Below are 19,493 nucleotides of genomic sequence, written 5' to 3'. Positions count from 1 at the left end.
AGCTGCAGCAATTTCCCGCGCTCGCGAGCACGAAGACAAACCGCACACCATTGAGGAGGCCAGCTCCCAATCCCATCCCGAGCCCCCTCCTGAGCCCTACGACGAGCCATCCCCCGAACCTCATCCCGAGCCAAGCCCCACAATCAATGAGTCGAGAACTGAGAATCGCCGTACCGCAACCCACCGTGTCTTTGTGACGAAGTATCCTCGTGCTGCGGGGACCCGCCTTCGAATGGGCCGGACGGCCTTTGAGAGCTTTCGAGCGATGCAGAATGATCGTGGGCTCCCGCCTTTCGCACCGTTCAGGAGTATGGAGGAGTGGGAGCATCTGCAATGGCTCGTCACGAGCGGGGCAAGTCAAAGCAAGATTGACGAGTATCTGAAGCTTAAGTCGGTGCGTATCTGGTGCTTCTTGAAGTCCAAGTACGTACCAACCATCATCTAGATTCGTGCTATGGGCTTCTCGTTTCACAACAAACGGAGCTTCCTGCAGTTCATTGACAGGCTCCCGCAAGCACCGGCTTGGTCGTGTCGAAGCTGGAGTGTGGAGGGAAACATCACGGACAAAAACGGCAACCCAATGACCGAGGACATCGAGCTGTGGCAGCGCGATCCCGTCGAGTGCATTCGGGATCTTCTTGGGAATCCTGCCTACAACGGACATCAAGGTTACGCACCGTATCGGGTATTCCGTGACCTTGATCAAGACGGAAATGGTGTAAACCGTGAGTACGACGAGATGTGGACAGGGGATTGGTGGTACGACACGCAGGTGAGCTGTCACGACACGGATATCAACTCGGGCTCACCTTGCACGCAAGCACAAACTTCCGGACGGCGCCACAATCTCCCCAGTCATTCTTGCGTCGGACAGGACACAGTTGTCGGCGTTTAGTGGCGACAAGCAAGCCTGGCCGGTGTATCTCACCATTGGCAACATTGCAAAGAACATCCGCCGTCAGCCTTCCTCGCGCGCGACCGTGCTCATTGGCTATTTGCCCTGCGCGAAGCTCACCTGCTTCGACGAGAAGCGCCGGTCGCTCGAGGGATACCGGCTGTTCCACAAGTGCATGACCTACCTCCTTGAATCGCTCCACGATGCTGGACTGAACGGGGTGGAGATGGTATGTGCGGATGGATGGGTGCGTCGTGTTCATCCGATTCTCGCTGCGTACATCGCGGACTACCCGGAACAGTGTCTAGTATGCTGTATTCGCGAGAACACCTGCCCGTGTTGCACGGTAGGCCCGAAAGAGCGCGGAAAAGGGCCCCCGCTCGACCCCTTGCATCTCCGAGATCAGCTTGCGACGCTGACCGTGCTCGAGCAGAAGGCGGCTGGGGAGAATCCTGCTGAATTCAAGGAGCTCAACCTCCGCGCCGTCAAGCCATTCTGGGAGCACTTACCGCATACGAATATCTTCTCGTGCATGACTCCCGATCTCTTGCACCAGGTCCACAAAGGCGTCTTCAAGGAGCATGTTGCGAAGTGGTCAACACTGGCTATCGGCATCCCGCGATCTGACATGGATGAGCATGCGCAACGACGGGAGATGGACGCGCGCTACCTTACCATGCCGCTCCATCACGACCTTCGACATTTCGACAAAGGCATCTCGGGCACGACGCAGTGGACCGGCAAGGAACAGAAGCACATGGAGAAGGTGTTTCTTGGTGCGCTGGATGGGGGTGTCGACGTAGAAGTTGTCCGTGCGGTCCGTGGTGTGCTGGACTTCATATATTACGGGCATTTCGAGCGGCATACCGACGAGTCGCTGGCGGAAATTGAAGCTGCGTGCGCGATGTTCCATGATCACAAGCAGATCTTTGTGGACCTGGGCATTCGTAAGCACTTCAACATCAGCAAGATCCACGCACTGCTTCATTATGCCGACGCGATTCGCTCGCGAGGGACTGCAGACGGTTTCAACACCGAGGGGACAGAGCGCTTACACATCGATTTGGCGAAGCTGGGATATCGCGCATCCAGCCGCAAGCAGTATCTTGCGCAGATGACGCGCTGGTTAGCGCGGCAAGAGGCAGTCTGGCGCTTTGGGACATTCCTTCAGTGGGCGATGCCTGGCTACACCGCCGCGGGAGATACAGTGGACGACGGCGATGATGATGACGATGATGCGGATATAGGGGATGGGCGCGAAGCGGAGAGGGAGGATGTGAGCGAGCAGGACATGGCGGAGGAGGAGGAGGACAAGGATGATGAAGAGGAAGGTGACGAGGATGAGTACGACGAAGAGAATTACCGCGTCGCAAAACATCCCCCATTCCCACGCTTAACCCTTGCCTCGATCTTCCGCGACTACCACGTCGACGAGCTCCGCTATCACCTCCTCCGCTTCCTTGACCAGCAGGGCATTGTTCCCTTGCGTACCGACCTCGACGAGAACTCCCCCGTCACATTTCCAGTCTACAAGCAGGTCAAGCTCAAGCTTCCTCCCCTTCCCGAAGCCGCTTCGGAATCGGACGACGACAAGGTTGTGGCTATCCCAGCAAGGCCTCGTCGGATCACTGGAGTCGGCACTGTGAGGCCCGAGGCAGCTGCACAATGGGGGACTGCCCTTGTGCGAGATCGTGAAGCAAGACCAGGGGCTGGGCCTTTGGATGGTGTGTCGCAACGCTGCGCTTTCTTCGATCGGGACTGACTTGCTATGCACAGGCCTTACCCCTGCTCGCATACGGCTCATCTTCAAGCTACCAGCTACAGTCGGGACATACCGCCACCCCCTCGCCTACGTCGACTACTACACCCCCCTCTCCGATAGCGCTGCCTACAACAAAGACATCGGAATGTTCTGCATCAAGCGCGCCACACGCCAGGGTGTTCAGCATTCTGCTGTTATACCTGTAACACGCGTGGTTCGCTCCTGTCACCTGATCCCATACTTTGGCCGCTCCGTCCATCCTTCCTGGACTGCGACCTGCGTTTTGGATGTCGCCCCCAAGTTCTATGTCAACCCATACCTCAGACATCATGATTTCTTCCTCCTTCGCTTCCTATACGAACGGTACCGGCGCGAGCGCGAGCGAAGCATCACGATCCCCGCATCACGCCGCGCAGAGGGACCACCCGCGCAGGGAGATGCTCCTGCAGCCAAAAGAGTCCGCCGCCGTTAATAGTAAAATCAATAGTTTTGATCATTATATGAATGGATTGGATTTGTACTTTACTCCTATGTGACGCGTCTTTCTTTTCTATGAAGATCGACACTGGCTTCTGGAGTGTGCCAAACAGATCTGGAGTGGGGAAAAAAGGAATAAAAGGGCACAAGAGAAGATAGGTTAGTCAGTACGCACGGCCGGCGGTCGCGAGATTCGAACGCGGGGTCCTGTGCAGTCCTCCTTCCTCAGAGAGGTCTCACTAACCACTACGCGACGTACGTTACAATAATGTGAGAAGTGAATGAAATATATCACCACACAGGTCCGCGCGCCCACCGGTCCTCGACCAGGCTTGTTTGCGCCAACGCGGATTCCCCAATGTCAGATTTCCAGATCTGAATATTCATAGCACATAAAATTTTCTCTCCGATGGTAGGACAGGTGAAGGTTGGCCGGGATAAAGTCCAGTCTCAGCTTTTCAAGATAGTCAATTTCGGCCGTGCCCGAAATCGTTCGAACACAGCGACAGATTGAAGTGCATCAAAGATAATCATTATACTAGGGCTTATGACCTTGTTCTATACACTTCTCCCTCTGATCTTGCGCAGGAATCACAAAGGAGCAGCACGGGAAGTCAGGTCTTGCCCAAGTGACATATGTCACATCTGTGACATGCGCCGCCAAATGTCAACTTCGCCAGGTTCACGACTCGATTGTGGACTTCAGGATCTAATGAGCACTCACTTCGGTCATTGGACCTCAGATTCCGAGGATCAATTACTCCGGTCTCAAGTCTGCATTGTCGTCAGCTATGCCAAACGAGATAAGGTCAATAATATCTTTACAGATCTACACTGACCTACGTCGCCTCCCTACTCATCTACGGGAATCTACAGTACAAGTCAGCACTAATATTGGATGGCCGATATCGAGCACAGCTCCAATTGGAGGCTACAGGTACTATCCACACCTCACTAACGACTATTCAATGCTACGACAAACTATCCCGCTCCCACCTCGCACTATGGGACGCTCCGTAGTCGTGTATAGCTTTGGTGAGTGCGAAATTGCACGGAGGTTTTTCCTGATGTCGATTGGCGTCCTGCAGCAGTAATGGTGTGCTGAATGTAGTGAGTACCCGCATTCTAGAGTCTAGACGGCGATCTATGAAGGGGGAAGTCACTAACTGTGCTTTCGCATGTCGCAACGCGGGGGGACTTGACATGTCTTTGTAGGGCAAGAGGTAATCATCGCGCAGGCGGTGTTGGTCTATGGTCGCTTCTTCTCCGTTGACCTGATGGGATTTGCTTTCAAAATAAGTACGACTGGATTGGGATGATAGAAAATGCGACGACTTGGGATAGGGAAGACGTACTCGTTACTCCTTCCATGTTGGGCGGCGCATGCGCTAGTGGTCGAGGACATAATCGCCTGTAGCAGATAGCTTGGTCGTAAATAGGCGGACATCGAATGGTGAACGCCGGTAGGACCAAAAGTGAGACCTGACCATCCCCTGCCGCAAGATGAACGCCGATAGCCGCGAGAACGAATGTATACGCAGGGCCTCTTCTTGACGTGCCGTACTGGCGATCGATAGTCACCGAGGCTCACCGCTGATATAAATAGGTGACATACCTCTTACGCTTTGGCTTGATGCAGATCTTGGCAAGGGAAACTTGTTAGCACCCGCGACGTATGCCACTTTTTCGTCAGCGGCCATATCGTTCCCAGATGAGCGACATGGCGTAATGACGAGCGGGGTCATAGACGCTAGTGTCCATCGTAGTCCTCTCATTTTTCATGATGTCGAAGAGCCTCTGTGCGCGAAGAGCGCTTCGCGGAATGATCGTATTGAATGCGCGCCACTCGACTGCGTTCGGATCGAATGCCTTGAGGTTGAGCGGTTGAGTGTATGCTGATATCCGCCTTCACTGTTGCCTGGCAGATGCTAGGAGTGAGTTCTATCGGATTTCATCGTTGAATCACATTGTATGCGTACCTTGGTACGCTCTTCATATGCCGAAGACGCTCGTTTTGAAGGGAGACACGCGGTTGAGCTCGCGCCTGATCTTGCTGCATACCAACCCCTTACTCGCTAGATGATTCCCGTTCGTCACAAAATATACAAATTTCATCTAGATGAGTGACTGAGGCCCAGCCGATGAATCGCCATGGCGGAAGGAAGAAAGGCAGCTCGGCATTCTCCGGGGCTTGTTCTCTGCGGCAGGTGCCGAGCATCATGTGATCATTCCCACGATTTTTAGGCCTTACGCTGCGGGCCTGCGGCTCTCATTGTCAACCTTAAGTGTTGCGCGTGGTGCCTCTGCGTCGAAATTTGCGTACATTATGTGGTGTGGGGTTCTTCTTCGTAGTGGTCGGCCTTATGGTAAGCTGTCGATCAAGACACTCGCGACGTATGTGCAGCTAATGGAGTTTATACCAGCGGGTTGCACGAACCAGTCACCTTTCCCCCGGTAGTCCTTACCCATGTCGTCGTTTTCCAAGAAGAAGTAACTCGTCTGTGAACCCAGGTTCTCGCGACATCCGGTTCCCAGCGTCATCGGCCGATCCGCCTGACTAGGCCTGACTCATAAGGCCGGCGGGATAACCGCAAGCTCGCTTTGTTGAAGATTGCTTGGTTTCTCCTCTTCAGACCATCATGTCCGCCTCGGAGGAGGCACCTCTCCTTCATGAGGACAGCACAGAAAACGCGCGTGGAGACTACGATGCGGTACGAAAGCACAATGAGGTCTACGAGCGCTTTTCTCCAGCCAGCAAACGGCTGTTCGTCGGTGTGACCGCGTTCACGGCACTGATGGCCTGTAAGTTGGACTTCTGACTGACAGACTCTCAAGGCTGACTCTTTGACCTCAGTAGTCGTCTCTGGGACGTTCATTCCCTCGATACCACAGATTGCCCGCGACATGAGCACCACGCCTGACGTTGTAAGGTAGAGTCCAGCGATGGGGTACTCAGCGACAATGAGCGCCGACTCTTTTGCAGCAACGCGGTCAGCGTCTCAATGTTCACCGTCGCCCTCGGCTCCATGACATTCTCATCCTACTCGACGTGGTGTACGTTGCGGTCCGCTTACTTGCTCGACATTTGGTCGGCCCGCCTGACTAGATCGCAGACGGCCGTCGCCCCGTATACCTCATTGGCCTCCCGCTCGTCGTTTTGGGGTCTTTCGGCGTAGCGCGCTCTCGCTTCGTGCTGGAACTCTTCGGCTGGCGAGTCCTGCAGGCCCTCGGCGCCTCGCCTGGCTTCTCCGTAGGCTCGGGCGTCATTGGTGACATATATAAGCTCGAGGAGCGCGGGTTTGCGATGGGCGTCTTTACTGGGGTGAGCGATATTGATCGCACGTATTGCACTTTGCTGACGCCCTCAGGCTGCTCTGATCGGCCCAGCATTCGCGCCAGTCGCAGGAGGTACGTGTACGGCGAATGGCCGTTTTCTGAGACCGCCATTGACGACTGGTTCAGGATGGGCAGCTCATTACTCATCTTGGCGTCGCATGCAAGAGGCCATTGGCGTTGCGGCCCTCGTCACATTCGTCTTTGTCTCACTTCTACCTAGAGGAGACCAAGTGCGTGTTCATCCTCTTGCTGCGTGGTTAATCCATCGACAAGCGGCCTTAGGCATCCAAACACCCAAGAGATCGAGAAGGAAAGACAGCGAGCGTTGGAAGAAGGCCGCACGCCTCCTCGTTTCGTGTTTCTGAACCCGCTCGGACCTCTCAAGCTGCTTGCGAGACCGCCGATGCTACTTTCGGTGCGTCCGATATTTCTCGTCAACCTGTGTAGCGGCCTGCTCATGAGCGGATCCACAGTCAATCGCGGGATATACCGTGTTGGTTGTGGACTTTGGCGCGTGCCTCGGCGTCAGACTTATGGCACGTACTCATTGTCATTCCAGTCCTCATGATCCCCATCGCCTACACCATCGTACGCTCGACTCTCGGCTCTGTTCTCAGATTGCTGAAGGTTCCCTCAGGGCGAACGCTACCACCTCGGGGACAACGAGTTCTTCATCGGCCTGTGCTTCATCCCAGTCGGCATCGGCAACTTCAGTGCGCCCTCTCCTCCTCGTTCCTCCATGTATCGAGAACTCACACCCACTTGACAGTCGGCGCCCCCCTCGCGGGAAAGTACTCCGACTACATGGTCGTCAAGTGGCGCGCGCGACGCAACGGGGCGTGGTACCCTGAGGACCGCCTGCGCGCCGCGACGCTCGGTCTCGGGTACCTCATCCCTCTCACGCTCATTGCATTCGGTTTGACGACGCATTTTGTCCCCGGACCCCTTGGGCTCACGCTCAACTTGGTATGGTTCTTCCTGAATGGGATCGGAGTGAGCGCGTTCATTCGACTGGTGACAATTCTTGCAGTGTTTATCAGTTCTGATATCCAGGTCGATGCCACACTTGCGCCCATCGGCTCGTACTGCGTCGATATTATGCACGAGCATAGCGCTGAGGCCGTGTCTGCGAATCAGTGAGCTTTCCTTCCTTGCTTGTTTTATCACGCCCTGAACTCCTTCCTAGGGGTTTCCGCGCCTTGATGTCCGCGCTCACGATCCCAGCGATCTTCCCGCTCCTGAACACCATCGGGGTCGTGCCCATGTACACTCTGTTCGCCGGCATCTCGTGGATTGGCTATGGGTGAGCTGCCATCCTTCTCTTGCTCTTGTAGTAGGTCGCCGAAGCCTGACGTACCTACCAGCTTCGTAATTTGGCTCATCCGTGATGGCGAGCGGCTGCGCTCTGTTGGAAGCTACAAGTATTCCGATGCCACGAGTGCATGAGCGCACGTCCGCGTGTAATCGAAATATGAGGATATATATGTATGTGAAACCTCTAAACATGATCTGGGTGCATGGAGTCGCTATGAAGGACATCATTCGGCGGGCCCAGTGAGAGGAGCCTGGGCCCGTCTTCGTTCGATGCCCACAATGCACATAATTGGGGCCTCAGACAGTATTTACACATTAGTCTGGAGAAATTGTTGTAGCTTAAGCCACTATGGTATGAATCGCGCGACCTGCGACCATGCACGACTAGACCAGACATTGACAGACAACCGAACGATGTGCGGGAAGTCGACATCCGCCTCAGGCGGCAATTGCCGAAGACAGGGGATTTCTCACGGATTGTGCTCGGTGCTTGACTCGAACCATTACGTTTCTTTGCGTTGGTTTCGTGTACAGTGCTTCATCCTGTGGGCTGTATAGGGACAGCCTGATTATCGGGTGGGTTGACCAAGTGCAGACACTTGTTGTAAGACATTAACTGAACTTCTTCAGCAAATACTAGAGGATTGCACGATCCATATAGGAGGTGCTCTCATACCACGGATAAGGCATAGATTGCACTCGTGCGTGTCAACTCTTTGGGCTACCAAACGTCAGGTCTTCACTCTGCCCCCGATTCCCAGGCTGCTCGATCGTATTCCCTGACTCATCAGAATACTGACTCGGCGGAACCTGTTTATTCAGAGATTAGAGCGTCGGATTCTGTACTCTCCTCTTACCGTCATGACCACCTCGGAGGAGACGCCGCTCCTTCATGAAGAAAATGCAGCGCATGAGCGCGACGACTACGATGCCGTGCAGAAGCACAATGAAGTTTATGAACGGTTTTCTCCTGCTGCTAAGCGGCTGTTCGTGGGCATGACCGCGTTCACGGCGCTGATGGCTTGTGAGTACGCTTGGGAGGTATTGATTCCTATGTGCTGACTAGATCCACTAGTATTCGTGTCGGGGACCTTCATTCCTTCGATTCCACAGATCGCGAACGACCTGAACACGACGCCTGACGTCGTCAGGTTGGTCTTCGACGCCATACCCCGAGGTGATGACGAATACTGACTCCCCCTCCAGCAACGCCGTCAGCATCTCAATGTTCACGGTCGCCCTTGGCTCGATGACCTTCTCGTCGTACTCGACCTGGTGTATGTACCACCATCGTCCTCGTATCCGCTGCACTACCACGCGCTCACCTATCCTTGACTCCAGACGGCCGCCGCCCCATATACCTCATCGGTCTCCCCCTCCTTGTCGTGGGGTCCTTCGGCGTCGCCCGCTCGCGCTCCGTCCCCGAGCTCTTTGGCTGGCGGATCATGCAGGCGTTCGGCGCCTCGCCCGGTTTCTCGGTCGGCTCGGGTGTCATCGGCGACATCTACAAGCTCGAGGAGCGCGGGTTCGCGATGGGCGTGTTCACCGGAGTGAGCTAGTCCTCTTCAGCGCAAACAGCGCGTGTACTGACATCCTTAGGCGGCGCTCATCGGCCCGGCGTTGGCACCTGTTGCGGGAGGTGCGTCGAGGATGAGGGAGTCGAACGCAAGCCGAAGTGAATATTGATGACTTGTATAGGATGGGCTGCTCATTACTCGTCCTGGCGGCACATGCAGGAGGCGATTGGCGTCGCGGCCTTTGCCACCTTCATCTTCGTCTACTTCTACCTTTCGGAAACCAAGTACGCTCTTATTCTTCTCTTTCCAGCAGACGACGTCTGACTGATCGTTCTCAGGCATCCCCAGACGAAGGAGATCGAAAAGGAAAGGCTACGCGCGCAAGGGGCAGGGCGCAAGCCCCCCAGCTTCGTCTTCTTGAACCCGGTCGGACCTATGAAGCTCCTTGCGAGCCCCCCGATGCTGCTCTCGGTACGACCGTCTGCTGAAAGGAATGAAGCGCACCGTCCTCATCGCAGATTTCCAGACGATAGCAGGATATACGGCTCTGATCTCGGACTTTGGTACGTCCTCTCAACTGCTGGGTTGCATACATGCTCTGACATCGCATCTAGTGCTGCTTATACCTATCGCCTACACGATCGTGCGTGCTATACATCTTTTCGTGCACGAGGCTCTGACGAAGCTTGGTAGGGCAAGCGCTACCACTTGGGTGGCAACGAATTCTTGATTGGGCTGTGCTTCATACCGATGGGCATGGGAAACTTCAGTGCGTCCATCTTCTCACACTACGTTCTGGGCTTGAAGCTCAACATCCCTTCCCCCAGTCGGCGCCCCGCTGGCTGGCAAGTTCTCCGACCGCATGGTTATCAAGTGGCGGGAGCGCCGCAATGGCGTCTGGTATCCCGAGGACCGCCTGCGCGCAACGACCCCCGGCCTAGGATACCTTATTCCGCTCACGCTCATCGCGAGTGGCTTGACGACACAGTATATCCCCGGCCCGCTTGGTCTGACGCTGAACCTGATCTGGTTCTTCTTCAACGGGATTGGGGTACGTTGGTCAATCTTGAAGAGTGCTCTCCCGGCGGTGCTAATGCGTGCATGTTGTAGATCGACGTCGTCCTCTCGCCCGTCGGCTCGTACTGCGTCGACATCATGCACGAGCATAGCGCTGAGGCCGTGTCCGCGAATCAGTAAGCTTTCTTTGCTTTTCTCACCTGTACTGTCTCGCTCATTCCCCACGCAGGGGCTTCCGCGCCCTCATGTGCGCGCTGACGATCCCGGCCATCTTCCCCCTCATCAATAGCATCGGGCTCATTCCCGTGTACGCTATTTTCGCTGGCGTCGCCTGGATAGGATATGTGTAAGTGGTCCTCGTCGAATCCTCGATTGTTCGTCGTATATTGACATCGCGACCAGCTTGATCATCTGGCTTATCCGCGATGGGGACCGGCTGCGCTCGCTTGGTGGATTCAAGTATTCTGATGCGACGAGTACTTGATTAGACGGGGGATTGGGGCGTAGTTGAAGGGATTAGGAATTGATCAAGTGGATGTCATTTTCGTTGCGACCTCGAATAGAGGGCGCAACGGACTTGATTGCCACATTGATTCTGGATCCCCTTTGACTGACGGAATGCCGGATCGTCAAGAGCCCTACACAGAAATTTCGCCTATTTTGCTTGACGAGGAATGATGACAACCTCAGCTGAATGTGCTGTCCTCGTGTCGGCAGCCAGCTCGCTCACGATGACGGTAACAAGCTTGGACCTCCAAACACAAACATGCCACAGCCACATCATACGGGAACAAATGCCATCAAACGCGACTTGATGTCTCCCGTATCGCCGCGCAAAGCGTGGCCGTGCGTATGACCGGGGTATAGAGCTTGGCTTTGACTCGTGCTTTGAGCTGACTGCGGTCATATCTCATGTAAGTTATACACCTATTGGAGGCTGTTCGATAGCGGTGGCAAGATGATCTGGAACGATCTGAAGTGGCTGCTATTGTGGCAATGTCCCTCGCTTCTCGGCCGCCCGACAAAAACCGGCTCTCAGATGAAAGTTCACCGAGAGTTCGATGGGCAGGTGAGCAGGGGACAGTAAGATCAGGGTGCGTGGCGGTGGTTCTGGTCCAATTTGTGACCCGGAGATTCCATTGTGCGTATGTCATACCATATCTCCGGGTTTCCCATTGTTTATTATGATCAGCGCTGACGACAAAAACAGGGTCACGTACCATTCAAGAGTGACCGAAGCGCTGTATATATGAGCACAGTCTAGTTGCCGCACACCGTCGCTTTGCCTCTATCCCTTTCGACGATGTCTGCTGCCCAATCGCCCGCGAAGATGCCTCGCACGAAGTCTCCCTCTCCGCCCATCGCCGACGCGACGAGTGACGCTTCGCATGCAGCGCCTGCGACTACATCTGCTGCCCAGCAGTTCACCGACGAGACATGGGCGGTGATCATGTCGCACTGCTCGGTCTTCGACTTGTTCTGCCTGCGCGACGCTTGCCACCTCTTCCGGACGATGGTCGACAAGGAGATGCTCCAGAACGCCCTCAGCGATGCTGGCTTGAGCCACCTCTGCAACATCACCGATGAAGCGAGGGCTTATCTGCCTGTGGCATTGCGAGACCTAACCACGTTCATGAAGATGCTTTGCGTGGGGCCGTGCTCGGTGAGTCTACCATGCCCTCTTCGTTCCCATCGAGTCTCATGCTCGGCTTCTAGGTCTGTGGCATTTGGACGGCGCAGCCACCCGCCTCCAGCGACCTGAAGATTCGGTTGTGTGGCAACGTATGTCGCTTTCGCTCCACCCCAACTCATTCTCGCTAACACACCGCTCTACAGGAGGACTGCGCCAAGTTCATGTACTCGTACGTTCCATCGCTTCATCGACCAGCTGATAAACTCACTTCTGATCCAGCACGGAGATGACGCGCGGCTGGAACGACCTTCCAACGTGCATCACGTACGGCACCTTCGAGCCCGACGTCGAGGAGGGCCCGCTGCCGAAGCTGGCCATGTTCTGGCAGGCACGCATGCTGCGGGACCTCAGCCCCTACGTGGACGGGTGGCCTCTCCCCATCAACGACATCCTCATGGGCGGACCCAACTGCAGGTTCGTCCTGAAGGACCGTCGCCGGGCGGAGAAGGAGCTCGCCCAGATCGGCTGGAAGAGCGATGCCGAAGACCCGGACGACCTCGTCGGGAGCAGCGACAACTTCGTCCAAGCTTTCTGTTGCCAGGATGTGAGCATTGCGCGCCCTAATTGCTACGTCGAATACTGATGAGGCATTCTCCTTCGCAGGAATATATGTGGCGATGTGCGCGCCACCGAACTACAATGATCGTGAGTTTCTTCTCATCGACAGGTTTGTGCATTGCGTGAACTCGAACAGGTCTACAACGACTACGTTACATGGAGGGTGGCCAATCTGCAGAAGAGCACGGAGGTCCGCGAGAAGAACCTCCAGACGTGAGCTCCTTCCCCCATCTCTTCGACTCACTGAGCGCTTACGCCCCGATATAGACTCTGCGCCCGCGCAAAGTTTCTGAACAAGGACTACGACCCCGACCATCCCTTTACGCAGCGTATTCTGGCGGCGCACGCGCGCGATGGCTCGCTTATGCTCACCCCCGCGGTCGACTGCCTCTTCTCTCCTCCCGAGACGCCCAAGATGCCCTACGACGCCGAGTTCGATCATCCAGATCAGGCAGAGACGCCATACCCTCTCCCTCGCTGCTTCGTGCCGTTCATGGACAGGGAGCGGCCCAAGAAGTCTGCCGCGGACTGGTTTGCGATGGCGAAGCCCAAGAAGAACTCGACGCCTAAAGCCAAGGCTGAGGCGAAGCCCGTGCCTGCGCCCGAAGTGCCTGCCGTCGCTGCTCAGAGCGACAACGTCGCTGGTCCGGCCAGCTCTCCCGGTGGAAGCCTCGTACCCGGCAGCAGCGCGGGCACTAAGGCTGCTCCCGCTCGATCTGCCAAGTCAGGTCGCAAATCCACCAAGGCATCGCGTCGCGCGTGAGTTTCTCGTTGCAAGTCATCCCCGAAACATATTCTCACGTCTTCTTCAGGACCCAGGCCACCGAGCGTAAGAATTGCTCGTTGTGCAAGGATATGACATTCTCCAGCCAAGCCGAGCTAATCAAGCACCAGAGCGAAGCGTACGTTTGCATTTCAGTGGTATTGTGGTGCGTAGCAGCTGACGTATATATCGTATCAGGCATGCGTCGACCTCTGCGTAGCGTGCATGCAAGCAACCTCTCGAAGTATGTTAGACACGAAATTTGTAAATTTCTGGAATACTATGCTACTCTTAGCCTCTCGCTCGACGGCCTGCGCCACTTGGATTTGCCCCGCCTCGTTCTCTTACATTTTTGTATGGACATGTTAGTACTGTACCCCGCTCAGGAAGTTCATCCACTCGGTAAGTAGCAATTACGAGCGCACTAGGCGGGCCTCCGCTTTGGGGCTTTTCGATTGATCTGCTTCTGCAAGGAAGAGCTATACGGTTCCATCTATTGTCGAACGCCATTCGAAGAGCCTGATCGCCATCATATATTCATTTATTGACACTGGAGTAGTTTCTAAGGTGCGTACTATCCGTTAACCATAGTAATGTATCTCTAGACTGCACATTGAATGTGCGCGAGGGTCCCAAAAATTACGCGTCCCAGAGGGAGTCGGCCCTCTGGTGTGTGGCGACGCGGTCGGTCTGCCGAAGGCAGCCCAGCGGTGGAGTACCCGGCGTGGCCAACAGGCGTCCTTCGATACGAAGACCGAAGGATAACCCTGTGGCTCGCCCGCGATCTACGTAAACGCCAGCTCGAACGAAACCCTGGGGGAGAACAGCTTATGACTTTGCATAGTCGGCATCAACGCTGCTGCGAGGTAGGGACTACCCTACGGCGTAGAAGCCGGAGAAGACCAAGCTGCAGCGCGAGCACGGCATCCACCGCCTCCTCCGGCCTCGAGCGCGGTCGAAGACCTGCGCTGTGGTGACGTGAATCCAAGTGGCCACCCGCCAGTCGTCCTCTCAGAACGTCGGATTTAGACGACGGCGGCACGCGTGAGCATGCCAGGCTTCGCCCCGATCCTTGGGAGGCTGATTGGCTGACGAGCAACCACCTGGGGAGGTCGGAGGGTGGGGGTTTGGGAAAAGAGAGAGTGGCAGAAGAGCCGCCCTATATAGGGCAAGGGCACGTGCTCCGGCGATCAACCGGGGATAGCCGGCCGCGCCGGGTGCTTTTGTTCTCTTTCACGCCATTGTGTCCGAATTCGGAGTTCGAATCGTTACGTTCGTTGTGACGGCTGCGCAAACGTGCAAGATCATGAGGAATGCTGTCGGCTCTCCGCATCTACTTATCCCTCATCCACCACTTCGTACGACTCGCCACTCTGCATGACTCGACGTTGGAAGCCAAAGCGCGCTCGCCATGCATCCACATTCGACAACCAGACGCGACATACCCGAGCACCACGTCGCAGCATCCTTCCTCCAGAAATGTGGCATATCATATTCTCTTACTGCATCCCGACGACCTTGTTCGCTGTTCGTGACACGTGTCGATTATTTCGCTCCATTGTCGATCGCGACGGTGGCAAACTGCTAGCACATGCGCCGCTTCTGCTACCCCGACCCCCTCCTGACCCCCGGCTGTTTATGCGCGTTTACAGAGATCCTCTTGAACGCAAGCTTATCCGCGAGTTCTTTGGTATCACCGATCCGCGGAAGAAGGGAATGTACGGTAGCGTTGTCTACACCAACCTTATGTTTCGATCCGGTCGCTGCAATGTATGTTCTCTCTGATTCTCGTTATCCGACAATAGCCGAGGACCAACCTTTGCCTAGATCTGTGGGACCTGGACACCAGGACCTCCCGAATGGATACATAGCAAGCTCTATTTCTGCTCGGTGTGTTGGATCCTAGCTCAAGCTCTCTCGCGTGCTGACGGCTATCTAGAAGGATTGTCGAGTGAGATTCTTTCGGTGCGCTTCTGTTGATCAGTCTCACTCATTGCGGACTTACCATCGCGCAATATTCAGGTCGGAAGTCGTATATCTCTTACCGCAGTTCAACTATCTCCCTGCACGCTCAGTGATGCCCGAAGTAGACCGCCACATTGTGCCAAGCCTTCCACTTCTGTCGCTTTCCTCCGACCTGTACCAGAGAGACCAGAAGACGCAAGCGATATTAGTGAACGACTTGCTGAAAGCACGAGAAGAGTATCGGGACGAGGTTCTGAGCGTCTGCGATGCTCACGAACGAAGCCAGCGCAAGAAAGCGCTGTTTGAGGTGGATTTATTCACTGTCTTTGCATTGACGACGCCGCTCACTGGATGATTACAGCGTTACTCGGCACGCGCACGCTGGGCCCGCACACTGTTCATCGTCAGTTTCCCGCCATTCGCACCTGCTTCGGTACCACCTGACTCTCGTCCTTGCAGTTTCAATTCTGGATCGACATGTGGAAGCGTAAAATGGACGGGACGAGGCGCAAGGTCATCGCGTCCAGTCTTCGCAGGTACGTCGTCATGACGAGATCGTGAGCTCTCGCGCACGGTTCTCATTCTTGACAGGCTGCGCGAATACGCTTCGAAGAGGCGCATCCCTGCTGCGCTCGCAATGCGCCACCCCACTGTGCGGCATCCTCTCAAGACGCGTGCCCGCGACCTTCGTCGCGTCTCGCGGTCGAACCTAACGAGGGCTGGCCTGTCTGATGCCCGGTCGAAGAAGCGGATGTGCGAGCATTGCAGGAGATTGGTCTCGAAGGCCCTTTATGATTGGCACGTACAGAGAAGGCGAGTTGGCGGTTGAATCAGACGATTGACGGCGTACTCACGCCTTGTCTTTAGCCACCCGGGGAAACTGCCACTAAATCGTCTCAACTTCGAGACCGGCAAGGCCGAGTATCGATGCGGATCGTGTACGGATCATCGCGTGAAGTGGTATACGGCAGATGCCTTGCTCAGCCACGAGTTCTACAAGTATGTGGCTACTCCTTTATTTGCTTGTCTTCGCTCGCTGACCAGTTGGACCCCTCAGGCATGGGATACGTCATTCGGGGGAGGATTGGTATGGTATCGGTCAATGATCGTGCACTTTCTCGAAGAGTATCCGGAGGGCCGAGGGAGGTGTCGATTACTTACGGCAAAGCGATCATACACATGACAATCAATGCATTGTTCTCAACTCGCCAATCCATTTCTGCAGCGTGGACATCAAGAAGGCGGTGCTCACGACACAAACACACATCTGAATCTCCCATTGTTTGTGACCGGTATTGACAACAATACCCAGGTCACGTACCGTGCAAGAGCAGCTTCAGCGCCTGTTATAAGCGGGCAACTTTGGGAGTCGCGCGCCGTCGCTTTGCCACCACCTTCTTCGACAATGACCAACGCCGGACCGCCGCCCGCGAAGATCTCTCGAACGGAGTCACCCCCTCCACCTGTCGCAGACGTACCCCACAGCCCGCCGCACGCAGCGCCTGCTGCCCAGCAGTTCACCGAAGAGACGTGGGCGGAGATCATGTCGCATTGCTCGGTCTTTGACTTGTTCTGTCTGCGCGACGCCTGTCACCAGTTCCGGACGATGATCGACAAGGAGATGCTAGAGGACGCGTTCGAAGACTTTGGTCTGCATCTCATCTGCCCCTTGAACGCACTGGAGAAGGCATTGCTCCCCGCTAAGCTGCGCGACCCGATCTGCTACATGAAGATGCTCTGCGCGGGGTCATGCTCGGTGAGCTTGGGTGTGGTCTGTCTGTTATTAACTCTAAGCTGACTCAAGCCACGCTTCCAGGTTTGTGGCACGAGGTCAGCGCTACCCCCGGCGTCGAGCGACCTGAAGGTCCGCCTTTGTGGCAGTGTACGTCGCTGCATATCATGTATGCCACTTGGCCGCTAATCATTTCCCCACTATAGGACGACTGCGCCTCTTTCGTGTTCTCGTACGTTCTGTTCTCTCGATGGCAGACGAAGAGGCTGACTCCGGATTAGCGAGTACATGTCGCGCTGCGCCCATCGGGATGTGATGCGAACCTTTCCCATCCCGGGTCGGCGCACGGCCGAAGTCGAGCTCGCCGAGATAGCCAAAGCTTGGCAACCGTACGTGCTGACACAGGTCAGGCGCTACGCTCAGCCCTCGTTGCAGATCATGTCGAGAGACATTCGTGATGAGCCCAACTGCAGGTATGTCTTGAAGGCGCGTCGGATGGCCGTACAGGAATTGGAAGATGTCGGCTGGGACGGAAAGGACTTGCAGGACATCGTCCGCAGCAGCCGAGACAAGGAAGGGGCTAAGCGGCTGGTCAGCGTACGTGGCTCCCTCTTCTACAACCGCGGACTTCACTTATCCGGCCGTTTGCAGGAGTACAAGCGCCGCGCCAAATGCCTTGAGGTCACAGGACGGGTGAGTATTGAGTGCATTGAGAGGGGCATATATTGACGCGTGCAGATTTATGACCGTATCACTAGGCCGCAGTTGTCGTATGAGAGGGTAGGTTGGTGAGTGGTCACCGAGTGGGGAGCCTGCCCAAAGAATCTGTCTGCGTATGTCCCTTTCTCTAGTCACTTGTCTACGCGCTGACGCCGCGCCCAAGCCTCGAATCCCGCGCCAAGTTTCTGAACAAGTCCTACGACCTAAAGCACCCCTTTGTCTCGCGCGTTCTAGTAGCGCATGTCCGCGACGCATCCCGCATCCTCACACCAGCGATTGATTGCCTGCTCTCCCCTCCTGACATGCCGAAGGGGCCCTGGGACCCGGAGTTAGATCATGTCCAGCTGGGTAGGTCGTCGATTGCCCTCCCCCGTGACTTTGTGCCCTTTATGGACAGGGAGCGGGGTGAGGAAGAGTGTGCTACGAAGGTCACCTCAGCGGAGCGTGAGATCGAGATCGAGGAAGAACCTATACCTACGTGCGAGGAGCCTGCCGTTGCTGGTCCAAGCAACCATGCCGCCGACCTCGGTAGCTCACCCGGTGGCACTTACGACCGTGGCGGCGATGCGCGCAAGGCCGTGAGCAATTGCTCAACCAAGACCCGCCACAAAGCTCGAGCTGCGTGCGTCGTTCTCTGTGCAACACACACCATATCGCTCACGTCCATCATCTGTAGAAAGCCGAAGATTAGCACGTGGTACACTTGTACGGACTGCGCGTTCGAGACAAGGTTTGAATCCGCGGCCGAGCTAATAGGGCATCGAGCGAATGAGTCAGTTGTTCTCATTTACATCTGTGACTGTGCTAATGTTCGGTTCATAGGCATTCCTCTTCCTCGGGGCCCGCGAAGGCTTGAACCGAATGGTAGTTGACTCGTCTGTCTCTGTACTATAGCGCATATCAAGATTTTCCCCTATCAAACACCATGTGGACCAGTCAAAGTTGCGATTCAGGCGAAGAAGGACGACATTATTCACCCTCTTACCGATCCATCTAGTTCGAAATATATCGACCTACGCGCCGAAACGACACTCTCTTACCAACGCCATACGAGGATTCCGATTAATCGCCGCATACGACTCTGTCTGATCGGTCTTTGTGATAGCCACGGCTGGTGTCAGGTGTCCGCGTGAGCGCAGATATTCTGAACTATTCGTGGAGCACTGAAAGATGGCCGACTACCCACAATTACCATTGCCACTGAAGATGACACAACTCGAGCGCTATAGTAGTGGCCTCTTACAGCGGTTGACTGCGAGGACGTTGACATTCTCTCGTTGACCGCGTCCAGCCACTCGTTAGACAGATGGATGTTCAAGCAGAATAAATAGGTTATATTGATTGAAGTAGCTACTGACTATCGAAACACATGTCGAGCGCATGCGTAGATCCCAAAAATTGCGCATCCCAAAGGGAGTCGGCCCTTTGTTCAATGTGGACGCGACGAGTCTGCCGAAGGCAGCCCGAGCGAAGGAGTACCCGGCGTGTCCAACAGGCGTCCTTCGATGCGAAGACCGAAGGGTAACCCTGCGGACCGCCCGCAAAACACGCGATGGTCGTGGCCGGACAAGCCCTACGGGAGAACGCCATTAAATGACCTCACATAGCTTGGCATCAACGTTGCCGCCTGGCGGGGGAGGACCAAGCAGCAGCGCGAGCACAGTACTCCATCGCCTCCTCCGACCTCGGGCGCGAGTCGATGACCCGCGCGCAGTGACGGTGATCCAAAGTGGCATTCCGACAA

The 19,493-nt window shown here is 55.6% G+C and overlaps 8 protein-coding genes across 8 annotated transcripts; 7 read left to right on the top strand and 1 right to left on the bottom strand.

Moving 5' to 3' along the window:
• Positions 1-265: 265 nt before the first annotated feature.
• SCHCODRAFT_02580106 (uncharacterized protein) lies at positions 266-3,245 on the top strand (the record flags this gene model as incomplete). Its single annotated transcript, XM_003031079.2, has 5 exons — positions 266-394; positions 446-725; positions 856-1,124; positions 1,302-2,619; positions 2,672-3,245. 5 exons carry the CDS (start codon positions 266-268, stop codon positions 3,127-3,129), a joined length of 2,454 nt encoding a protein of 817 aa, XP_003031125.1. The 3' UTR covers positions 3,130-3,245.
• Positions 3,246-3,979: 734 nt separating this feature from the next.
• On the bottom strand, positions 3,980-5,290 carry SCHCODRAFT_02627794 (uncharacterized protein). Its single transcript, XM_050345430.1, has 3 exons — positions 5,114-5,290; positions 4,750-5,052; positions 3,980-4,697 (listed from the first exon to the last, which is right to left on the bottom strand). The coding sequence occupies exons 2-3, from the start codon at positions 4,907-4,909 to the stop codon at positions 4,384-4,386; spliced, it is 474 nt and encodes a 157-aa protein (XP_050199464.1). The 5' UTR covers positions 4,910-5,052; positions 5,114-5,290; the 3' UTR covers positions 3,980-4,383.
• A 483-nt stretch (positions 5,291-5,773) lies between these two features.
• On the top strand, positions 5,774-7,916 carry SCHCODRAFT_02504825 (MFS general substrate transporter; the record flags this gene model as incomplete). The annotated part of the gene is made up of 13 exons (XM_003031080.2): positions 5,774-5,936; positions 5,989-6,064; positions 6,118-6,188; positions 6,248-6,456; positions 6,503-6,542; positions 6,597-6,700; positions 6,753-6,885; positions 7,030-7,058; positions 7,108-7,183; positions 7,240-7,463; positions 7,524-7,606; positions 7,657-7,773; positions 7,835-7,916. The coding sequence occupies 13 exons, from the start codon at positions 5,774-5,776 to the stop codon at positions 7,914-7,916; spliced, it is 1,407 nt and encodes a 468-aa protein (XP_003031126.1).
• Positions 7,917-8,299: 383 nt separating this feature from the next.
• On the top strand, positions 8,300-11,082 carry SCHCODRAFT_02627790 (MFS general substrate transporter). Its single transcript, XM_003031081.3, has 16 exons — positions 8,300-8,360; positions 8,415-8,485; positions 8,546-8,808; positions 8,860-8,935; positions 8,991-9,061; positions 9,126-9,334; positions 9,384-9,423; positions 9,483-9,585; positions 9,640-9,772; positions 9,828-9,864; positions 9,916-9,944; positions 9,995-10,070; positions 10,129-10,352; positions 10,412-10,494; positions 10,548-10,664; positions 10,721-11,082. The coding sequence occupies exons 3-16, from the start codon at positions 8,646-8,648 to the stop codon at positions 10,800-10,802; spliced, it is 1,443 nt and encodes a 480-aa protein (XP_003031127.1). The 5' UTR covers positions 8,300-8,360; positions 8,415-8,485; positions 8,546-8,645; the 3' UTR covers positions 10,803-11,082.
• A 60-nt stretch (positions 11,083-11,142) lies between these two features.
• Positions 11,143-13,659, top strand: SCHCODRAFT_02580100 (uncharacterized protein). The gene is made up of 10 exons (XM_050343904.1): positions 11,143-11,412; positions 11,529-11,981; positions 12,035-12,100; positions 12,155-12,180; positions 12,231-12,555; positions 12,615-12,656; positions 12,706-12,782; positions 12,837-13,328; positions 13,382-13,471; positions 13,531-13,659. Exons 2-10 carry the CDS (start codon positions 11,622-11,624, stop codon positions 13,550-13,552), a joined length of 1,500 nt encoding a protein of 499 aa, XP_050199463.1. The 5' UTR covers positions 11,143-11,412; positions 11,529-11,621; the 3' UTR covers positions 13,553-13,659.
• A 186-nt stretch (positions 13,660-13,845) lies between these two features.
• SCHCODRAFT_02627784 (uncharacterized protein) lies at positions 13,846-14,455 on the top strand. Its single transcript, XM_050345429.1, has one exon. The coding sequence runs from the start codon at positions 13,950-13,952 to the stop codon at positions 14,307-14,309; it is 360 nt and encodes a 119-aa protein (XP_050199462.1). The 5' UTR covers positions 13,846-13,949; the 3' UTR covers positions 14,310-14,455.
• A 143-nt stretch (positions 14,456-14,598) lies between these two features.
• SCHCODRAFT_02580098 (uncharacterized protein) lies at positions 14,599-18,776 on the top strand. Its single transcript, XM_050343903.1, has 19 exons — positions 14,599-15,102; positions 15,160-15,222; positions 15,272-15,297; positions 15,355-15,604; positions 15,659-15,700; positions 15,757-15,833; positions 15,889-16,110; positions 16,165-16,296; positions 16,355-16,384; positions 16,523-16,541; positions 16,610-17,053; positions 17,114-17,179; positions 17,236-17,261; positions 17,311-17,626; positions 17,681-17,722; positions 17,768-17,809; positions 17,881-18,371; positions 18,426-18,521; positions 18,572-18,776. Exons 1-19 carry the CDS (start codon positions 14,710-14,712, stop codon positions 18,603-18,605), a joined length of 2,811 nt encoding a protein of 936 aa, XP_050199461.1. The 5' UTR covers positions 14,599-14,709; the 3' UTR covers positions 18,606-18,776.
• Positions 18,777-19,140: 364 nt separating this feature from the next.
• SCHCODRAFT_02457832 (uncharacterized protein) lies at positions 19,141-19,293 on the top strand (the record flags this gene model as incomplete). Its single annotated transcript, XM_050342587.1, has 1 exon — positions 19,141-19,293. A coding segment is annotated over one exon (153 nt), but the record flags the coding sequence as incomplete, so codon positions are not given.
• Between the last annotated feature and the right edge of the window lie 200 nt (positions 19,294-19,493).

This window comes from Schizophyllum commune (genome assembly GCF_000143185.2).
Source record: "Schizophyllum commune H4-8 unplaced genomic scaffold SCHCOscaffold_7, whole genome shotgun sequence".
Classification (NCBI taxonomy): Eukaryota; Fungi; Basidiomycota; class Agaricomycetes; order Agaricales; family Schizophyllaceae; genus Schizophyllum; species Schizophyllum commune.
Note: the sequence above shows the minus strand (reverse complement) of the source record. Positions and strands in the feature narration are given on the sequence as shown.